Below are 23,776 nucleotides of genomic sequence, written 5' to 3'. Positions count from 1 at the left end.
CACAATCGCAACAAATCCGTTAACAATAATGAAGCATGCAGCACACGCTACTAATAGCATCACTGCTCACTTGATCTGTGAAGATTTCGTAGGATTGTCTTTTTGATTTTAAGTTTGCAAGACCCTCCATTGAAAACTTTTCTATTGTAACGCTCGTCTGCAGCATCTCTTATCAATCCACTAACCATGCTTTCCTAAAAGTGCACATGAAATGTTTGTGCCATGGGTTCTCCAACATCTTAATGTTGGGAGCTCAAAACAAAGATATTTCTTTTCTAATCACAAAGTATTTTTTTAATTGAATACATTTAGAGTGCTTTCATATACATCACTCCTCTTGTAGCTTCCCTCTGTTTGTAGTCTCTTCCTTACCACCTCCTGACAGTGACACATTGGGGCACCGATGAATTTTGTTGGGGGGCTATTATTATTACTTGCATACTAAATTTTGCTAGGACTTTTGTAGCACCTTAAACATTGCAGAGTGAGGAAACCATAGGAGTACTAAAAAAACATGCATTGTACTGGAGTGCTTTATTCTGCAATATCAGTGCCGTACGGTGAAATTATTTCATATAACAATTCTTTCTATGAGCAATAGTCAACCGTCAACACTTTTTTTCTATCTATAAAAACACGTTAGAATATTTGCAATGGCTTATAACAGTTTGATAACCTGTCACGCTTTGGCCAAATCATTTGCATCTATGCACTGCTCTTGAAAAATGGACATGAATGATACTGAAAGCAAGTGTATTGAGATCTGTTAACCAATATAAGTACGCATTTTAACCAAACTTTTCTTTTTTGACAGATTTTTTTTTTCTTATTTCTACTGTCTAATCATTGTATCTCTCTGTGTCCCCTAATCGATATGGTGAAAAGCTGGGGTTCATATAGTTAATGATGCACCAACTTGCCTTACCCTGAATAAGAAGTGTATTCGTAATTAATTGTGTGTTGCCACGATTCTCACGATTTGAATAAGGACCATGCATTTTGAGAATGTGTAGTATTTTACTATTGCCTAAAATAATTTTATAATGTTTGTTTGCATAGGATGGAGCTAAGTCGACTTTCTGAAGATAACCGCTTGCTCCGGAGCAAACTAGAACGATTCCAGCAAGAAGTGTCTGATATACAAGATATAAATAAGAGGCAGAGGTAATCAGACTGAACAGACAAAGATGAAAATGATTACTTCTGTCACTAAAAGTTCATGTCTGCATTTCCAGTAGCCACTTACACTTGTAGAGGAATTTATTATTTCTTCAGACCACCCTTTAAAGATTCTTGCACATGTCATAATTCATGATTCATTGCTCTCTTTCTCGTTTGATTCTTTGCAGCTGTTGGATAGCTACAGGCATTGACTTTAAAATTAGGTCAAAACAAGCTTGCATCTCTGTTTGAGGTCCTCTCATCTTGCTTTGATTGAACCACTGCTCTGGAAAGTACATCTGCTGTAAAGATGCATTTTCCTGGCATATAAATTGCAACTAATCATACTTATGCAATTTTATCATTTTTTAAAAATCTTTACAGTGCAGTCATCTAGTGGCTTACCAAATAAGGCTATCAGGCTTTTTGATCTGTTTCTATTTCTACAATCTTGTAGTGTATATATTCCTTTAAATCATAGGCAAACAATATTCCTTTCTTTGTTGATACAGTAGATTAGGAAAACTTTCCAAGGTAGTTCACCATGCTCGGGAACGGCTGAACATCCTTTAAATGCAGACCGGGCATAATTTCAGTGGTGAACACATTTCTTTTGTCAGGTTTTATACCTTCATGGGAAGCGTCGCCAATAAACGTTAATTATCCAACCCCAATAATGCATTTCTCCTCGGCTCATATAGCCACCACATACAGTTACAATCTCTGCCAAAACTTTTTCCAGTTCTCTGCAACATTGCCAGAAAGCTGCGGGGTGGATGGGGGTTGCAATACAACCATTAGATACAACACCCTTTGTGCCTTTACTGCTGCAATTGCTCTGTTTGTCTTCTGCATCCAGCACTGAAAACAACGTCTGGTTTAATCTCCTTCTCATTCAGCATTTCTGACCCCGTGTAATGAGATTTGTGGGTTTATAAAGCAGTAAGGCCACGTCCATAGTGCGAGAGACCACGCGCGCGGTGCGAACAGGCCGCACCTCTATGAGTCAGGCCATAGAGGGCGCGCGATGAAGCGCGGCAGCGTTTTCAGGCGATACAGCCATTTTTGGCGCGCGGCGGCCGAGTCACCTGAGCGGTTCAGCCAATGAGGCCGAACCAGCCTCGTGATGTCACGGCCACACGCCCCCCTTCGCTGTGGATCTCAGTCCACAGATCGCTAGGGCGAAAGGCGTGCACAACGCCATGCGCTCCATCGCGCGCCCACTATATCCGGGGCCTAAAACTGAATGAGGACAAACTTTTTAATAACAAGCAACAGCCATCTTGTGGCGCACACAGCATGTGATGCAACCAGGAAGGAGCTGACTGCCCCCGTCTCACTGCTAGGAACTCTTTCTAAGCTACCATATTAGTAACACTGTTCAATTTAAAGCAGCAAAACATGTAGCACTGCGTTATTATATTATATATTGTTACAGGATTGAAGCAATTGAGTCTCCGGAGCTGAACTGTGTTCATTTCAGCTCCAGGGACCCACTGCTTCCAGAGCTCCGTATGTGCTGCTAGTATCTGTCTTCAGTTTAAAGCCCCTGGTCACGCGGGCCAATAGGAAGCTGCAAGGGATGAGGTCACGGCTTCATACAGGCCTACGCGTGACATTCAGAAGATGCCATTTCGTTAGGCACACAAGTTCCCTGGCTGCAGATACCGGCACCCCTACGGAGGTAAGTATATCTCTGGAAGCTGGGGTTCCCCAGAGCTGAAATTATCACAGTTCAGCTCGGGAGACCCTCTGCTTCAATCCTCCAATTGGGGGGAAAAGAGAAACAGTGCTACATGTTTTGTTCCTTGAAGGGACCTTACATAATTATACTATTCTCTGCAATGTACATAGAGTCATACTGCAGGCCTAATGCTCATTGTCCTTCAGAAATGTGTGATTGGACTTTGTTCAGTTACAGGTACAGGTATGAGGCTGTGGAATAGTGATATGTTCCTTCTGAAACTTTTCTTAGACCTATGATGGGAAAAAAAAAGGGATTTTACGTTTTTGTCACATATATTTTGTCTTACCTGGTATAATAAGTTCTAGGTTTTGAGTTTCAACAAATAGGAGCAGGAAACAGACAAGCTGGCTGAAGAGAAAAGCAAAAATAAACAGACGTTGTATTTCAAAAATGAAATATATAAAAATTGCCACTTTAGGCAGATCACCTAATTATACTTCATTTTACTTTGTTTGACTTATTAGAGGTCACAGAGAACTCGAATATAGCTTCAAAATGGACTTGCCAGTAAATCTGCTTTGTTAGAGGTGCAGTATCTTTTACTGGGGATGTCAAAAATATTTTTCGTGTTTATCAAAAAGGGTTAAATCTTCACCACTAAGCTTCTGCCAGCGAGAGTGTAAACTAGTCTCTTTTTTCAAAGCATGAAGGGGGAAAAAAATCCCAAGTAGACCTTTCATTGTTTGCAGACTTATAGCTAGGGTGACCAGATGTCCCGTTTTAGCCGGGACAGTCCCGGTTGTTAGGGCTCTATCCCGACTTTTTGGGGTGCTGTCCCGGTTTTCTATGCCGTTGGCTGCGCATGCGCGATCGGCATTTGCCGCTCGCGCATGTGTGACCGGCAAGCTTTGATCGCGCATGAGACTGTCAAACGGCGATCGCGCACGTGCAGCCGGCAAGTGCCGATCGCGCATGTGCATGAGTGATCGCGCATGCGCATGTGCGGTCAGCAAGCTAGCTTCGCGCATGCATGACATTTGTACCGGTTTTTGCTGGGACAAATATGGTCACCCAACTTATAGCACTGAAAGAGTTTAAAAAAAAAAAAAAAAAAAATCTAAAAGATAAAGAACATATTTATTATGTGCATTAAATATTTTTGTCAGATTTGGTGCTATTCTCCTGTACTGAGCATCTTGTGTCACACAACTACTAGATATGGGGAAATGGTTTAGCTCTGAAGCCCTCTGTATAAAAGGAGCACTGCATGGTCCTATTCAGCATTGTCGTGTTTAATTGCATGTAGGATAACTTCTTTCTTGGTTGTTTTTTTTGTAGGAAACAGGTGGAAGATTTAAAGATGGAAAAAGTAAAGGCTGTTAGTGACTTGGAGTTGCTGAACAAGCAGGTGAGAGATTGTCACTACTCTACCGTAGAGATCATGCAAATATTCTTATTTCTCCAAAAAATTAGAATTTAACAATGAATTGTCAGGATGAAAATCAAGACACAAAAAAATATCTCCGTTAATATTAGAGGTGAGAGAGCCCAGATTGTGGAAATCCAGAGTAACTTTAGCCTGCAGCTCAGATCTGCGTGCTAGGCCCAAACCAAAACTGAAGCAAAACCTATTTTTGTTTTTAGTTTTTTGATTCCCGCTCAGCTTGGTTCTTGCGCCATTTTCCCCTCTCTATATAGCTTCTCCTGCCGCCATTGCGCGTCAACAGGGAAGGGAGAGTTGAAGTGTGTGAAGGCTAGAAGAGAGAAAATAAACATATATATTATTATTTTTTACTACTGGTATAGATATTATCCTGTTGGGTATTATTTTATATTAGAATATAGGTGAGCGCAGAGCGATACCGCCCTCTGAACTGTCTCTACTCTCTAGCACTTATATACCAGTCCATCAGTTCCAGTTAGATAACAACACTCGTAGCTGTTGGTTATATATAAATAAATGTATTTGTATGTAAGTTATGTAGGCATAGAGAGAGATACCACAATCTGACTTGTATCCTTCTCTCTCTCAGTATATACTTAAGTACCAGTCAATCAATTCCAGTTGGGTTAACAATTTGAACACCCTTAACACTTCATTATACATATGTGGCATAGAGAATGAGCTAGCACCATCTGACTTCTCTCCTCTCTACTAGTAGTGATAAATTGTATACAAGTCCGTTACAGTTGTTTTTTTTTTTAACACCATTACTGTACATGCTGACTTTCCTTGTCCGTACTTATAAGCAGACATAAACCACATTATTATTATGAATTTTCATTATTTTTGCTAAATAGTTTGAACGATTGCATGAATACTTGCATCGAAAGCAAAAAACGCTCCAGATTCCGTACGTTATGGTTCTTTTCATCAAATTCACATTTTGCATGTGTACGTATACACACACAATAACTTATTAATATGCAGGGTAATTTTAAAATATATATCACGTTAATGTCCTTGTATTTTGATATTTAATGGAATATGACATGAAAAAAAATATTGTACCTTCGGTACAACTTGGGAAGTAATATTATCAAACGTTGGAAACAGCACAGCAGCTGCTTAAAATGGTGCATTATACTGTAGAACAGAACTATTTCATTGTTGAAATGTTCTGCCCGAGTGCAAGTTCCTACATCTCTGTTAAGAGAGAGTTTGGGGCACATTTTTGTGTTCATGATGCACTTTCTAGAGACAATGTCTATCATTTTATTATGCAATTCCATGAGTAATTATGTTTTCACCAGGTCTAAAGTACTGGAAAATATTGTTGGTCTAAGAAAAGTGAATAGAGTGGACATCACATGTCCATTAAGGGAAATATTTCCCAAGTGTACAGGTACAGTAAAGGTGCCGTAAATATTCTATGCTTGTAACTTCAATGGATAAAAACTACCATTAAAAATAAAGTATCAGATGTCTTAAAATTCACCATTGCCAACCTTTTGTCTTCAGATTCAGAAACACAGGGATGAGATGTGCCAGTTGAATGCCCAGAGCCTCCAGCTGAGCGGTACAGTGTCTGATGTGAGTGCTCAGAATGTGGGATATCAGGATAGCATCCAGCAGTTAACCAGCAGACTGGAGGAGGTGACCCAGCAGAAGGGAGAGGAGGCTGCTGCTGCCGAGCAACTGCAGGAAATGCTCAATGCGCTGGAGAGAGAGAAGCTTCAGCAGCAGTCAGTATGGCAGAGAGAGAGAGAGCAATTAGGACACGAGCTGCAAATGTCCAAAGAGGAGGTAAAGAAGCTCAACTATTCTAATATAGGAATAAATAAGAAGAGACCTGTGAGACGTCAAAATTAAACTATAATTGTATCAATGAACACCAATGTTGGTCTATTAAAAGGTATCACAACCTGCTAATCTACTCTTCTCCAGGACCCATGCTCCTAATAGATCTTTGAACTTAATATAATATACGAAATAACAATGTACAGTTTCGAGAAAATGTTTGTGAACCCCAATGATAACCTTCTTGAATCAAAACCAGTCTTTTCTTAAATATTCAATAGGGTTTATATTAACCAATTCCATGTATTTTGAAACAAAATTATGAAGGAATTAGATGAAGAATGATTAATTAAGAGTCAGGGTATGTGAAAAAGTAAGCGAAACACTGGTTTTATCAGCTAAATTAAAGAGGATAATTACAATCAGGGGTTTAAATAATTAGGTAGATCTTCAGGTGTGAGTTTGGGCGGCCCCAGATCAGACATTTTGTGAGTTTGGTTTTCACCATACTGGGGTGGGGAAACCACGTCATGCCACAATCAAAAGAAATCTCTGAGGAAGAGCATACAAGGTACCGGTTGATGAATGGCTGATTAGTTCCTTCGATCCGCTGGACCCCGGCATTTAAGGAAGCTCTAACAACTATAGAAATCTTTAAACCGAAGGGGATTGAGAGTAGAAGACCTGTTAATCACCCACGATGCCCCCAAAACAACCAAGATTTAGCAGTGTACTTTAAACAAAAGGAAAATGTGCGTCTCCCACGGGCCGCAGACCATAATTTAAGCTCGGAATCGGTCCGGGAATCGGAGCAGGAGGAGTTGTCAACACTCAACCAAAAAAGACATCCAAGATCTGTATGAGTCTAAAAACTCTCCTTGAAACAGAACTTAAAGATATTTCCACTCTGGGAGACAGAACAGACAACTTGGAAAAAAAGCTGGACGAAACAATAAAGTCCTTGAATAAAACTGAAAATGTCTCTGCTCATCTTCAAACTCAGATCGCAGATATCACCGCCCACCAGGAGGATTCAGAAAACAGGGACAGAAGAAATAATCTAAGGCTAAGAGGGATACCGGAATCCATTACAGAGCCTGAGGTGTTTGTCTCAAAATGGCTGACTGCCATGCTGCCAGATCGCATCAAGGTCTCCCTCGAGCTAGACCGCTGTCACAGAGCTCTGAGGCCAAGACCTCCTCAGGTGAGCGGCCTAGGGACATAATAATTTGCTTTCACAATTTTAAAATAAAAGGAGCGTTTTACCAGGCGGTTAGGGGATCAACAGATCTATCACTTGAAAATATTACAATCCAGGTCTTTCAAGATCTATCTACCGCAACACTCTCCAGATGGAGAAGCTTAAACCCAATTCCCCCTCTCCTGAGAGAAAGGGAAGTTCGCTACCGGTGGGCCGTCCCGTTTAGGCGGCTAGTAATAAAAGATGGACGTACCTTTGCCCCAAGAGACTTAGCTGAAAGTGCTGCCTTCCTTCACGACTGGGCCTAGGCCCCACTCCATCTCAGCCGATGACACAGGAGGAAGCAAACCTCCGACCATCTTGGGAGAGGAGATCGGTGTGATCTCTGAGAGCAGTGGCGGACCTGGCTGACTTGATGGCTTAGAGGACCCGCCGCATTTGGACAGCAATGGAACATCCTCTGCAATGACGGCACATTTGGTCGAGGGCCCCCCCACCTTTTCCTTCCTACGGAGCTGTGGTCACGAGCTGGGACTGAAGATCTCCATGGTCCCTGGGCACAAGGGATCTGGAGCCCTCTTTTTCCCTGCCTCCGCTCCCAGAGGCTTGTTCTCCTCCTACCTTTCCGAGATCCTTGGGGGACACCCTGGGGGTCCTAGAGATGTGGAGTGGGGGACGCGGTAGATGATGATGTTTACTCCTGGTCTGGGCTCTGTTGGTTGGTTCTGGCTGCTACACAGGGCTGGTCCAGAACGTAGATGAATTATAGTGCAGTGAACGCGACCTCCTTTACAGATAACATTCAGTCTCAGATCCTCTCAACTAAAGCTATCCTGCTGACAAGTGTGACAGGTCTCAAGAATTTTCACTTTCAGGGACAAACTTCAAGTACAAGAAACATATTGACTTTGCAGGTGGGGGCTGAGATGGGCAGAAGACGCATACCTGCTTGTTTTTGTAGTCTGTTACCCACAGCTGAACTAAAGCTAAGGTTCCCCACGACCTGATTTATAAAGAGACATAGCCAGCGACAGTCGTTAAATATATGGCAGGCTTGGATTTGATGCTTGACTCACCTGTTTGACTGTGGAGGGGGAAAGAAAAAAGGGGGGGGGGGGGAGAATATATATATAAATTTGGTTGAGGTTCAGAATTTTACTTACATTTAATAAATAATCGTGATGTGCTTCCCACAGACGGGCATAGTTCAATATGTGCTGTCTAAATTGCCCCTTGGATTCATTTTTCTTTTTTGTACACCTACACCCAACCAAGGGCAATAGAGCTCTGAGTCAGGAGTGACCTTAACAGCTAGTCTTCCCCCCCCCTCCTCCCTACCAAACCTCCCTTTTTCCTTTTTCCACTACCCTCCCCTACCCCCAAGAAATGGGTATTCAGAGGTCCACTTTAATTCATGTGCTTCTAATTTTACCTCACAAAGGTGTTTGTTGTTATTCTAAAGTACTCTTTCTTTCCCATATATCACAATGTCCCCGACGATAATCTCCCACAATGTAAAGGGTTTCAACAGTCCCTGTAAAAGACTGGTAGCTTTGTCTGATTACAAGAGAATGAAGGCAGATATCATATCTGCTTTTCTCTATTACAAGAAACGCATTTTAGTAACTCCAATACCCCAACATTCTTCGACAAGCATTATCGTCAGTTCTTTCTCTCTTCTGCCAAGCACAAAAAGAGGTGTCGCAATTCTAACACACAATCCGCTCCCTCTCACAGTTGATCAAATTAAGAGACACAAAGAGGGGAGGTTTCTGATTCTATTGGGCTCCCTGTACGGACAGGACCTCACAATAGCTAATTTTATACGCTCCAAACGAATCTAGTTCAACATCCTTTTATAACATTTTTCAACATACTAGGAAGTCTGACAAAAGGCAACACGATCCTGGGAGGGGACTTTAATTTAGCGTTTAATCCGACCTTGGACACATCCAAAAACCTACACTTTCGTGGAGTTGAGAACGCTAGAGCCTTCTCATCTGGCACAAAAGTAACCCAACTGATGGACGCTTCGAGAGAACTGTACCCACATAAGGAGTTTATACCCTCGCCAAACATACTCTCGAATTGATTGCTTCTTTATAACGGCCAGGATACTACCTAAAATCTGCCATACCAAAATTTACTATATAACCTGGTTGGACCACACCCCAATCGAACGTAGATGTTCTCACCTTAATATGAAACACCAGGGGGCCCACTGGATATTAAACTAATCTGTTAAAAATTCTGGAAATTTGTTCACTAATTAATGAAGAACGGAGGTTCATTTTCAAGACAACGAAGGCAGTGTACCCTCCCACGCTATGCTCTGGGAGGCTAATAAAGCTGCTTTAAGAGGTCTTCTAATTAACATAGCAGGGGGGGCAGAAAGAGAGAGAAACTAGAAAACAAATCTCAAAATTACAAACTAAAATCTCAGAACTAGCCTCATTATATCAATCAGATGGCCTAGAAGCCACCCTCAAAACGAAATGACACCCGGTCAGAACTAAATCTGCTACTCACTTCAGAGGCAGAGAAATCCCTAAAATGGTCTAAAAGGAAATTCTATGAAAAATCCAACAAACCAGACACCATGCTAGCAACTAAAGTAAGAAACAGACAACCCCCTCAAAATATACACTCTATTCGGGTCAGGTCAGGCATGGTAACGTCCAATCCCAGACTAAAGTGAAAAAATGTGCAGCTCTAACCCAATGAACAACCAACAACCTCTAGTTCTTAGTGAATGATAAAGAGAACATTTTGGGAGCGCTATTCACAGTGACTATAATATTAAAGTGCAATAAACATGCAATATGTACCCACAATGTGACAAATTCAGTGTAATTTAGAAGCAATATGCAAAATCTTGCAAAAGTAATATTGTAGCAAAAGATATTAAAAAGATAAGTTGCTTGTGCAAATAAACACAGTATATAATACAAAGTGTATGGTTTAGTGATATAAAAATAGACAATTAAACCATGTGTTGCTTGACAATTCTTCTTTTCAAAAGAACTTGTTCCTTCCTCCAGAGATCATAAAAGAGAGAAGAAAAAACAGATCCAAGTGTAAATTAAAAATGTACAGTATATTGGTGCATAAAAACAGCTTAAAATGTTAAACTCACATTTTAGGATTAGAACACGGGCGTATTAAAGATATCATTGAGTGGTTCCCCTTCCACTGTGGTCCCTCTGTGTATTCAGCAACTTTTTTTCCCTGCTCAGTCTGGAAGGACACCCGGGAGCTTGGTTGGGATATAATACAGCTTGGATTGGTAAATTACATTGCATTAAGATGAATCTACTTCCATGTACTGTATTCACTATCTCTTTCAGACCCTGACAATTCCAATTGTGAACAAAGATATACGTACCCTTCTATCCCTGATCACCAGATTTACCTGAAATGGTTAACAAAAAAAATAAAAAATCAATAGGCGAATCCTTACAAGGCCTAGTACCTCGGGAGGTCTGTCATTGCCCTGCCTGATATCCTACTACAAAGCAGCTCAGCTGAGCCAGTTAGTCCAATGGCATGTAATACCAGATCTCAAAAGTTGGGTGTCGCTGGAGGCCTCAGTGATACACCCAGCAGAGCTCAATAAATGAATTTGGCTTCCTAAGCCAGCTTTAGTAAACATTAAAGATACCCTTCACACAATAACTAACTCCCTGAAGATATGGGAGGCCACAACAATTTAATTCTTCTTATCTTCCAAAAACTCCCTTATGACTCCCTTCCTAAACAATTTGGATTTTCATACCAGGCCTAAAAAATAGACACTTTAAGATTTGGGAACAGGTAGGAATCGTGAAACTTGGGGATCTAGGTCCGGACTTAAAGCCTAAACCATTTGAACAACTTATATTGGAGAAATCACTCCCTAACACTGAGGTTTTTCGCTACCTTCAGTTAAGAACGTTTTACATAAAATATCACCCAACTCTACCCTTGACATACTTCGAGAGATTGTGTCTAGCTGACATAGATACACAATAGCTTAAATTCAAGATTCGCCACAAAAATTGAAATACATGTCGCAGTGGGAGTCCAACTTAGGTGAGGTACTGGATGGAGATGTATGGAATGACATTTTTAATGCAGTGTCTAAAAGTTCAATATGCACTACAGAAAGGGAGAATGCATATAAAGGGAGAATGAGAGAGTTTCAAGGGGGTGAGGTACCATCTAAATTTTTACCTGGATATTCTCCACTATGCCCCCAAATGGTGTAGCACACAGGCCTCTTTCCTACATATGTGGTGGACATGCCCACTAGTAGCAACCCTCTTAAGGAAAGTCAGGAATTGGCTACAGAGGGTATTAAGCTTAAATTTACCGTTGGATCCTTGGCTTTTACTCCTAAATAGACCACTCAAAAATATCCCCAGAGCAGAAAATACACGGATTTCCATATAGCAACCACTACTCGATGTGAACAAGCTGCCATGTGGAAACAACAAGAGGTCCCTTATTCCACTTATTATTCTTGTTCAGCAAGATTCCAATACTTCAGAAGATTGTTTTCCAGCAGACAGTCCGTTTATTCTTAAAATGTTACTTACAGATAATAATAGCATGTTCATGTATAGCACTGCTAGTTTTACGTAGCGCTTTACAGAGACATTTTGCAGACACAGTCCCTGCTTACAATCTATGTTTTCGGTGCCCGAGGCACAGGGAGATAAAGTGACTTGCCCAAGGTCACAAGGAGCCGACACCGGGAATTGAACCAGGTGCCAGTCAGTGTCTTTGCTCCCTGAGCCATTCCCTGAGCCATTCCTTCTCCCGATGAAAGTTCAATCAATGATGAAAACGTGCTTTGATGGTATTCATAGAACAAAGAAACCCTTGTTCACTCGCATGCTGCTTAGATGGTACTAATGCAGAGAGTGTCTTGAGAGCAAGAGATATCCAGGAAAGAGAGAGAAAATAGAGCAGCAACTTGTAGTTATTGATCACTAATTCCGCCCCATCGCCCCCTTTCTCCTCGATACTGCTGTAGACAAAGAAAGATTCCAAACTACTTAAAGCTCAGATTTCCTACCAGGCCTTGAAATCCTATACTCAAGCCCAACCCCTATTATCTGGTATGCATTAAAGCCTCACTAGAATTCAGCTCCATTTTGGCTAAATAGGAGTTCTAAATCCTTCAACATATTCTCATGCAATTGTCTTGATATAAGTTCTCATTCATACATATTAATACAATAAATGGATTTCTATAAGTCCCTCTGAATTATATTAAAACCCTATACCAAACGTACATCATTCATATCACATCCAAAACTTATAAAGACAATTCTTAAAAAATAGTTCTAAAGATGAGAATCCTTATTTGGGAAGTGTAATTTTCTTCTTAACGCTTCCTCCAATATTTTTTCACCTCTTAGTTACTTTTTCTTCTATCTGCTTATACATTTTTTGTAATACATAATAAAAGTAATTGAAAAACAATACATAATAAAGCTACACAGAGTACAATAATAAAAGGTTGAATGAGAAAATTACCAAAAGTTGATTGCACATAAGCTTTTGACCACATAGTAATAGATTTCTTAAACTTTCCCCACTGAGGATCCTGATATTACTGACCATTCATGTTCTATTTCTTTCAATTGACCTTGTTCATGTTGAAAAATAATTTCTGCTCCCTTTAACTGTTTCTGTACCATTTGGAGCAAACTTTTTTCTTTCTTAATTTCGTCAGTCCATTTCTCCCAAGGAAACTCATTTATTTGGTATACAGTGGTGTGAAAAGGAAAGTACACCCTCTTTGAATTCTATGATTTTACATATCAGGACATAATAACAATCATCTTGTTCCTTAGCAGGTCTTAAAATTAGGTAAATACAACCTCAGATGAACAGCAACGCATAACATATTACACAGTGTCATGATTTATTTACCAATCATCCCAACAAGACATCGTTCTCATCATCCCTCCTCTGCATCACCCCCCCCCTCCCCATCATAATCATCTCTCACTTTCCTCATCTCTCCCCCTCATCCTCCTCCTCATCTCTCCCCCTCATCATCTCCATCCCCACCAACACCTCTCCCTCCCCCCACCAACACCTCTCCCTCCCCCCACCAACACCTCTCCCTCCCCCACCAACACCTCTCCCCCCCCCACCAACACCTCTCCCCCCCCCCCACCAACACCTCTCCCTCCCCCACCAACACCTCTCCCTCCCCCCAGCAACACAATCCCTCTCTCCCTCCCCCCACCCTCATCACCTCTCTCCCTCCCCCCCACCCTCATCACCTCTCTCCCTCCCCCCCACCATCATCATCACCTCTCTCCCTCCCCCCACCATCATCACCTCTCTCCCCCCCACCATCACCTCTCTCCCCCCCACCATCACCTCTCTCCCCCCCACCATCACCTCTCTCCCCCCCACCATCACCTCTCTCACCCCCACCATCTCTCTCTCCCCCACCATCTCTCTCTCCCCCCACCATCTCTCTCCCCCCACCATCTCTCTCCCCCCACCATCTCTCTCCCCCCACCATCTCTCTCCCCCCACAATCTCTCTCCCCCCACCATCTCTCTCCCCCCCACCATCTCTCTCCCCCCCACCATCATCTCTCTCCCCCCCACCATCACCTCTCTCTCCTGCCCACCATCATCACCTCTCTCCCCCCCACCATCACCTCTCTCTCCCCCCACCATCATCACCTTTCTCCCCCCCACCATCATCACCTTTCTCCCCCCCACCATCACCTCTCTCTCCCCCCACCATCATCACCTCTCTCCCCCCCACCATCACCTCTCTCTCCCCCCCCACCATCACCTCTCTCTCCCCCCACCATCATCACCTCTCTCTCCCCCCACCATCATCACCTCTCTCCCCCCACCATCATCACCTCCCTCTCCCCCATCATCACCACTCTCTCTCCCCCCATCATCACCACTCTCTCTCCCCATCATCACCTCTCTCTCTCCCCCATCATCACCACTCTCTCTCCCCCCATCATCACCTCTCTCTCTCCCCCCATCATCACCTCTCTCCCCCCACCATCATCACCTCTCTCCCCCCACCATCATCACCTCTCTCTCCCCCCACCATCATCACCTCTCTCTCCCCCTACCATCATCACCTCTCTCTCCCCCCACCATCATCACCTCTCTCTCCCCCCACCATCATCACATCTCTCTCCCCCCACCATCATCACCTCTCTCTCCCCCCACCATCATCACCTTTCTCCCCCCCACCATCATCACCTTTCTCCCCCCCCCCATCACCTCTCTCTCCCCCCACCATCACCTCTCTCTCTCCCCACCATCATCACCTCTCTCCCCCCACCATCATCACCTCTCTCCCCCCACCATCATCACCTCCCTCTCCCCCATCATCACCACTCTCTCTCCCCCCATCATCACCACTCTCTCTCCCCATCATCACCTCTCTCCCCCCACCATCATCACCTCTCTCCCCCCACCATCATCACCTCTCTCTCCCCCCACCATCATCACCTCTCTCTCCCCTTACCATCATCACCTCTCTCTCCCCCCACCATCATCACCTCTCTCTCCCCCCACCATCATCACCTCTCTCCCCCCACCATCATCACCTCTCTCTCCCCCCACCATCATCACCTCTCTCTCCCCCCACCATCATCACCTCTCTCTCCCCCCACCATCATCACCTCTCTCTCCCCCCACCATCATCACCTCTCTCTCCCCCCACCATCATCACCTCTCTCTCCCCCCACCATCATCACCTCTCTCTCCCCCCACCATCATCACCTCTCTCTCCCCCCACCATCATCACCTCTCTCTCCCCCCACCATCATCACCTCTCTCTCTCTCCCCACCATCATCACCTCTCTCTCTCTCCCCCCACCATCATCACCTCTCTCTCTCTCCCCCCACCATCACCTCTCTCTCCCCCCCATCATCACCTTTCTCTCCCCCCATCATCACCTTTCTCCCCCCCATCATCACCTCTCTCCCCCCCATCATCACCTCTCTCCCCCCCATCATCACCTCTCTCCCCCCCATCATCATCACCTCTCTCCCCCCATCATCATCACCTCTCTCCCCCCACCATCATCACCTCTCTCTCCCCCTACCATCATCACCTCTCTCTCCCCCCACCATCATCACCTCTCTCTCCCCCCACCATCATCACCTCTCTCTCCCCCCACCATCATCACCTCTCTCTCCCCCCACCATCATCACCTCTCTCTCCCCCCACCATCATCACCTCTCTCTCCCCCCACCATCATCACCTCTCTCTCCCCCCACCATCATCACCTCTCTCTCCCCCCCACCATCATCACCTTTCTCCCCCCCCCCCATCACCTCTCTCTCCCCCCCCCCATCACCTCTCTCTCTCCCCACCATCATCACCTCTCTCCCCCCACCATCATCACCTCTCTCCCCCCACCATCATCACCTCCCTCTCCCCCATCATCACCACTCTCTCTCCCCCCATCATCACCACTCTCTCTCCCCATCATCCCTTCTCATCACCTCTCCGCCTCCCCATCCTAATCCTCATCTCTCCCCCTCCTTCCCATCTCACCCCTCCCCATCATCTCCCTCTCAGCCTCCTCATCTTCTCTCCCCCTCTCTCCTCTCTTCCCCACCATCATCATCACATCTCCCCCACCATCACCTCTCTCCCCTCTCCTCCACCATCACCTCTCTAGCCCCACCATCACCTTTCCCCCAACCATCATTACCTCTCTGGTTCTCTTTCTCCCCCCACCCCCCACCATCATCACCTCTCTCCCTCCTCCTCCCCCATGCCTACCTGTGGGTAGTCCGGCATTATACAGAGATGCCGGCAGAGAAATCAGCAGCTGTGACACAGCAGAGCAGGTGAGGAGCTTGCTCTAGTGATCTGACCCGGAAGTCTTTTTTACTGCCGGTGTCTGCTGCCAGAGCGCGCTCCTCTCCTGCTTTCCTGCTCTGCTGTGTCACAGCTGCTGATTTCTCTGCCGGCTTCTGTTTTATGCCGGGGCCCGCCGCCGCCGCCACCAGGGGTGAGGGGAGAGCGGGTCCCCCGAGACCACGGGTCCCCGAGCTATAGCTACTCCCCTGCATCTACCTCTATCAAAGTATATTTTAACCCATTCTTCCCTAAGGGTAAGGGACCAATGTAATCAATTTGCAATGTGGACTATGGGCCATCTGCGGGTGCAATATTTTGGAGAGGTGGTTTTTGACCTTTTGGGCCTAGGATTTATTTGTACACAGATAAGACACGATTGTACTACCCGTTTTACTCTATCCTCCATTTGACCCCAAAAGAATTGTCCTTTAGGTATGTCCAAAAGTCTCTGTTGTCCTATGTGACCCACACTATCATGATGCCGAGTAAAAAATATTTTTAAATGCACTGGGACTACGAGACGCAGTTCCCCTTTCTGGTCATGACCAAGTCTCATTCGTATGAATAAAAGAAGGCTTTAAATCAACGCGAGAAACAGCAATGGACAGATCCGTTGCCTGTTCCTCTGTAAAGGAAAGGAATCGCGTATCTTTGTGTCTGTCGCTATGGCACTAGTCTCTGTAACCACTACTGTCTCTCCTGTTAAAACCACTTCCTTAGCCAAAGAATCAACTATTGCATTCCCCTCATTGAGAACATCTTGTCCTTTCTTATGTGATGGAATGATATCTGCAATTGAACCCATTGCTTCTTCTGGCAATCTCTACTGACATTGAGATGGAACATCCTGTTCTTTCACATCAACCATTGCATCTTTAAATCTGCCATCATTTTTTTCCTGTGCTCACAATTTTGGAAAAGTTTGCACAACCTGCTTGAGACAAAAATTATCACTGATTTCAGGCAATTGAAACTCACTAGTGACCATTTTCACTGTACAAACGCTCCCTACACATCCATGCAGGGCCGCCAACAGGCCCCCCCCCCGTGTTGGCGGTATTGCGAGCCGCCCGCCCAATTCACACCTCACGAACCACCTCTCACCCCCCTCTTTCCATGTATTTCTCTCCCTTCCGTCTCACCCCCTCTCACTCTCCCACCTCGCATGTATTTCTCTCCCCTGTGTCTCACTCTTACTCCCTCTTTTCCTCACTCAGCCCCTCTCTCCTCTCCCTCCGTCAATTACCCCACACTCACTCATTCCCTCCTCCCTCATACAATTCCCCCCACAAGATATATACCAAAAAACTTCCCACCCCCCAATGCAAAAAAATTCCCACCCCCAAATATATACAACCTCCCCCACACCCCCAATTATATACAGCCTCCCCCACACCCCCAAATACATACAAAAAACCATCTACCCAATACATATTTTAAAAAAATACATATAACCCCCCCATACACACACACGTGTGTGTGTGTGTGTGTGTGTCATGTCATGTCATGTCATGTCATAAAGAAAGTACACCCTCTTTGAATTCCATGGTTTTACATATCAGGATATAATAACAATCATCTGTTCCTTAGCAGGTCTAAAAATTAGGTAAATACAGCCTCAGATGAACAACAACACATGACATATTACACCGTGTCATGATTTTTTAAACAAAAATAAAGCCAAAATGGAGAAGCCATGTGTGAAAAACTAAGTACACTCTTACTGCTTCCATAGGAATTAAGATGCTAAGTAGCAGACAGGTGCTGCTAATCAAATGTCCTTGATTAATTGATCATCAGCAAGTGTGACTACCTCTATAAAAGCCGAAGTTTTAGCAGTTTGCTGGTCTGGAGCATTCAGGTGTGTGTTAACACAATGCCAAAGAGGAAAGACATCAGCAATGATCTTAGAGAAGCAATTGTTGCTGCCCATCAATCTGGGAAGGGTTATAAGGCCATTTCCAAACAATTTAAAATCCATCATTCTACAGTGAGAAAGATTATTCAAAAGTGGAATACATTCAAGACAGTTGCCAATCTTCCCAGGGTGAACGTCCCAGCAAATTCACCCCAAGGTCAGACCGTGCAATGCTCAGAGAAATTGCAAAAAAGCCAAGAGTTACATCTCAGACTCTACAGGCCTCAGTTAGCATGTTAAATGTTAAAGTTCATGACAGTACAATTAGAAAAAGACTGAACAAGTATGGTTTGTTTGGAAGGGTTGCCAGGAGAAAGCCTCTTCTCTCTAAAAAGAACATGGCAGCACGGCTTAGGTTTGCAAAGTTTCATCTGAACAAACCACAAGACTTCTGGAACAATGTCCTTTGGACAGACAAGACCAAAGTGGAGATGTTTGGCCATAATGCACAGCGCCATGTTTGGCAAAAACCAGATGCAGCATATCAGCACAAACACCTCATACCAACTGTCAAGCAGGGTGGTGGAGGGGTGATGATTTGGGCTTGTTTTGCAGCCACAGGACCTGGGAACCTTGCAGTCATTGAGTCGACCATGAACTCCTCTGTATACCAAAGTATTCTAGTGTCAAATGTTAGGCCATCTGTCCGACAGCTAAAGCTTGGCCGAAATTGGGTCATGCAACAGGACAATGATCCCAAGCACACCAGCAAATCTACAACAGAATGGCTGAAAAAGAAAAGAATCAAGGTGTTGCAATGGCCCAGTCAAAGTCCAGACCTCAACCCGATTGAAATGCTGTGGCGGGACCTTAAGAGAGCTGTGGATAGACAAATGCCCACAAACCTCAATGGACTGAAGCAACGTTCCTCCACAACGATGTGAGAGACTAATAAAGTCATACAGAAAACGATTACTTCAAGTTATTGCTGTTAAAGGTGGTTCTACAAGCTATTGAATCATAAGGTGTACTTAGTTTTTCACACATGGCTTCTCCATTTTGGCTTTATTTTTGTTAAATAAATCATGACAGGATGTAATATGTCATCTGTTGTTGTTCATCTGAGGTTGTATTTGCCTAATTTTAAGACCTGCTATGGAACAGATGATTGTTATGTCCTGATATGTAAAATCATAGAATTCAAAGAGGGTGTACTTTCCTTTTCACACCACTGTACACACACACACAAAAACAACCCTCCCCAATACATATAAAAAATTCACGCAAGCCCTCTAATACAAATAAAAAGACCCCCAACAGGACAGAGGGATAGAGTCATGCAGGCTGCTGTTAAGGGAGTGCCAAGCCCGGCCGCGGGAGGGCCAGCAGACGGGGCTGGCCAGAGGTCGGACCCAACTGGCAGTGCAGGCCTGCCGGGCCCCCCCGACTCACCGGGCCCAGGACACCAACCCCGGCAGACCCATCCTGTTGGCCCTGCATCCATGTTCAGAAGGATCAATTAACACAGGCTTTTCCCCCTTTAGAATCTTTCCAAATAACCTGATTACCCAAATCAACAATCCATCCTCTTTTTTGCATTACATCTGTACCAATGATATTTTCAACACCTTCACTGTACCATATATCAATTTTAGTTTTCAACAACCTGGTATTTCTAAAGAAATACAGGAAGGCCCCGGGTATACGGCGGGTTCCGTTCCAGAGGCCCGCCGTATAGTGAAAATCGCCTGAAAGCGGATCCGGCGATTTTCAGTTCTGCGCATGCGCAAACCGGCATTTTTGCCGTTCTGCGCATGTGCGACCTATGCTCTGCGCGCGCAAACTACAATATGCGCGTGCAAACTGCGGTCTGCGCATGCGCATCGGGCGCACCCGACCGTTCTGCGCATGCGCGACTTCGGATTCAACATGGTGGTCCCCTTCTCGGTGCCGCCGTATCAGCGGATCGCCAAAAAGCAGAGCGTCGAGAAGCGGGGCCCTGCTGTATTTACAAATGTAGCAGTTCTACTGCCATGCCAATTAAATCCCGCAACAGTACAAATAACACTGGCAATTTCTGCCTTGTCACACATATTTGTGCCCGAGTATCAATAAGAAATGATGTATCCTGACATAAAATACATTTTAGAAAATGTACTAAATATATTGGTGCTAAACATTCATGAGGACGTTGTGTGATGTTCTTTAATTGTCGTTATGGATTAAGTAACGTGTCTTGATTAGTTGTGGTACAAAACTCTTTATTTAACTCTGTATGGCTAGCAACAATTGATCTTATTTCTTTGAGCAATGGGGCATATGGATTGTGTGTTTGTTCCTGAGGGGCAGACAATTGTACATGTGGATTATGCGTTGGTTTTTGAGGTGCATAGGGTTGAATAAATCCATTTTAATTTCCTAATTCTTCAGACTGTAAATCTAGAATAAATTTACAATCTGTCTGTGACAAAAACAGCATCTGATTTCCTTGTCAAAATTCACCCCGTCTATTCCTTTGTTCTGCTCTACTTGAGACTGCATTCCTGTTAACCCTTTGAGTACCATAAACTAAGTCCTATTTTTTTCCCGATTAACTTCAAACACTTTAAATGTAGGATTATTTTGCAGTAGTTGGCGTCTGATATCAATGAACAAAGCAGCAATATCTATTGATCCTTTTTCTGAAGCAACTGCTAAAGCTAAGGGATCCAGATATTTGAATTTTTTCACAAATCTCTTAATCATTTTCTCTGGACAACCATCATCAGAAAACAAGTTATATGCAGTCTGAAACTTTACCATGAATTGGAAGGTGTCTGTAATTTTAAGAATAATTTTCCCCAAAATATCAATCGTCACAGTGGTTTCTCCTGTTATGATATGAATGAATTGATTTCATTTGTCTTTGTCTGTCCCTTGAATTCTATTGCCCTCTTGTGTTGTTTCTGGGGTACTGGCAGGTTCACGTAAACGTCGAGATACGAAGGGTGTCAAACAAACACTGAATATTTATTTATTTAAAAAAAAAAAAATTTTTTTTTTGCTCCTGTGTTAAATTAAACCTATCAGTGTACAATTCAAATATATTTGCATTGTGAGACGCATCCACTTTAATTTCGTACGCCGGTAAATCTTTAACGTGTCGCATTAGCTGCTCGTGATTTTTTTATTTCAATGATACTGCTTTGTCTAAATATCTTTCGTTTCAAATCAATTTCTTTTGTGACGGCAACATTCAAATCTAAGTTAGTATCTGGGATATACGATGACGCAGCAGATGTTGATTTTTCCTTTTTGCCCATGCACACACATTTAATGTTGGATGTAGCAATCTGTTCTTCAAGCGCGCTTATGCGCTGTTTTAATAAACCACGGTTTGTACGTTTCTTTGTCTCGGTAGAAGTAACATGCACATTGTCATGTTTAAAAACCATCATATTGGAAATCTTGATCATTTAAAAAATATTTGCAACTTTTTTCTTTTCCTTGTTAACACAAAGTAATTTTTTATCAATCGACTGATTTTGTTTGCGGACTTGATCCTATAAATCAGTCCAAAGCTCTGCATCTGAACACTTATACGATCAGAATTTAAACTGAATGTTGCTTTCATCAGCATATTTATCAATAAAATAAATTTTACTAACCTTTTAAATCCTTGACTTCTGCCTCACTGGAAATCTCCAATTTCTCTCAGCAGATTTCCCTCACTGGAAATCCTTTTGTGCGCTTAAATCTCTGATTCGGAATTGAAAAATAGATTGAACTGTGGCTTGGCTCGCCAATGTTAAATAATAATTCCACTTATTATTTCTTGTTCAGATCGATTACAATACTTAAGAAGATTGTTGTCCAGCAGACAGTCAGTTTATTTTTACAATGTTACTTACAGATGAAAGTACAATCCATGATGAAAACGTTCGCTGATGGTATTCATAGAACAAAGAAACTCTTGTTCACTCACATGCTGCTTAGATGGTACTAATGCAGAGTGTGTCTTGAGAGCATTGCATTAAAGCCTCACTAGAATTCAGCTCCATTTTGGCTATATAGGAATTCTAAATCCTTCAACATATTCTCATGCAATTGTCTAGATATAAGTTTCCATTCATACATTTTTATATATTAAATGGATTTCTAACCAGTCCCCTGCATCTCTAAAATCAGAAATAGTCTAGTTTATTTGTCAGATGGAAAAACTAACGAGCATGCTAAACGATTTGTGCGCTAAATACCAAAATGTCTGGCAGCCTTGGATAGCACACTCCGACATTTATGGTGTAAATCTAACAGTCCAAAAATGTTAAATGTGTGATGTTTAAAACCCTTTTACAAGGGAACAAATCTCTTGGGTCCAAAAATGAATAGGAAATAAGAACCAATATATGCACGGGTCTATCTGAATGTACCCCCTGACCAATCCCCCCTCTCCCCCAACCCCTTCTTTCCTGATTGTATCACCGTATTATTATTTTCTCCCAAATTGTTTCTTACATGTATGCAAAAAACTTTCAATAAAAATGAAGTAAAAAAAAAAAACATCTCTGAGGACCTTAGAAAAGCAGTTATCGATGCACATCAGTCTGGAATGGGTTATAAACCCATTTCTAAGGCTTTCGGGCTCCACCAATCCGTTGCCAGACAAATTGAGAAAGTTCAAGACCACAGCCACTCTACCCAGGAGCGGTGGTCCTACCAAAATCTCTCCAAGAACAAACTGAATCATCCAGGAAGTCCCAGAGAACCCCAGAGTAATATCCAAGGATCTGCAGGCCACTCTCGCCTTGGCTAATGTGAGTGTTTGTGACTCAATGATCAGAAAAAACTGAACAAGAATGGTGCTCATGGAAGGATAGCCATGAGGAAACAACTACTCTCTAAAAAGAACATTGCTGCCCATCTGACGGTCGCCAAAGAGCACATAGATGATTCACAAGACTTCTGAAACAATGTTCTTTGGACAGACGAGTCAAAGATAGACCTTTTTGGCCTCAATGAGAAACGTTCTGTTTGGTGAAAACCAAACACTGCATTCGAACAGAAGATCCTCATCCCAACAGTCAAGTATGGTGGTAGGAGTGTGATGGTTTGGGGCTGCTTTCGCTGCCTCCGGACGGGAATGGCTTGCCATCATTGACACAACCATGAATTCTGCATTGTATCAGAAGATTCTAGAGGAGAATGTCTGCCCATCCGTTCGTGAGCTGAAGCGAAAGCGGGTCATGCAGCAAGACAATGATCCTAAACATATAACCAGATCTATAAAAGAATGGCTGCAGATGAAAAAATTCCATGTTTAGAATGGGCTAGTCAAAGTCCAAACCTAAAACCCAACTAAATGCTGTGGCAGGACCTGAAGTTAGCTGTCCATACAAGGAAGCCCTCAAATGTCAATGAATTGAAGCAGTGCTGCATGGCGGAATGGAACAAAATTTCTCAAAACCCATCAAAGACGGATCAGCAGTTACAGGAAACACTTGGTTGAAGTCATTGCTGCTCAAGTAGTACTGAATCTAACGGTTCACATACTTTTTCACACATGAATATTGAATGTTTAATCATTTGTGGATAAATAAATGTTGAAAAAGTGTCATGTTTTTGTGTCATTTGTTCAGGTTATCTTTATCTAATTATTAGGATTTAGGATTTTTTCATATTTCAAACCTAAAATGTTATTAGATCTTAATCTAAGTGGTTCACAAACTTTCTCAACACTGTACATGGTGTTTTACAGCAATTATACATGTGACATTGTATTAGGAGAGATAA

General features: G+C 43.2%; 1 protein-coding gene across 12 annotated transcripts in view; it reads left to right on the top strand.

The window, feature by feature from the left end:
• NINL (ninein like) overlaps positions 1 to 23,776 on the top strand; it is a 171,541-nt gene that overhangs the window by 115,204 nt on the left and 32,561 nt on the right. For 5 of the 12 annotated variants that reach the window (XM_075596317.1, XM_075596316.1, XM_075596326.1 and 2 more), the window contains 3 exons: positions 1,060 to 1,164; positions 4,187 to 4,256; positions 5,811 to 6,095. In XM_075596317.1, the coding sequence (XP_075452432.1) occupies positions 1,060 to 1,164; positions 4,187 to 4,256; positions 5,811 to 6,095 (460 nt within the window). The remainder of the gene's footprint in view (positions 1 to 1,059; positions 1,165 to 4,186; positions 4,257 to 5,810; positions 6,096 to 23,776) is intronic. The other 7 variants (XM_075596324.1, XM_075596320.1, XM_075596328.1 and 4 more) reach the window with 3 other exon arrangements.

Source organism: Ascaphus truei, chromosome 4 (assembly GCF_040206685.1).
Source record: "Ascaphus truei isolate aAscTru1 chromosome 4, aAscTru1.hap1, whole genome shotgun sequence".
In the NCBI taxonomy this organism is placed as follows: domain Eukaryota; kingdom Metazoa; phylum Chordata; class Amphibia; order Anura; family Ascaphidae; genus Ascaphus; species Ascaphus truei.
This window is presented reverse-complemented; position numbering and strand designations above follow the sequence as displayed.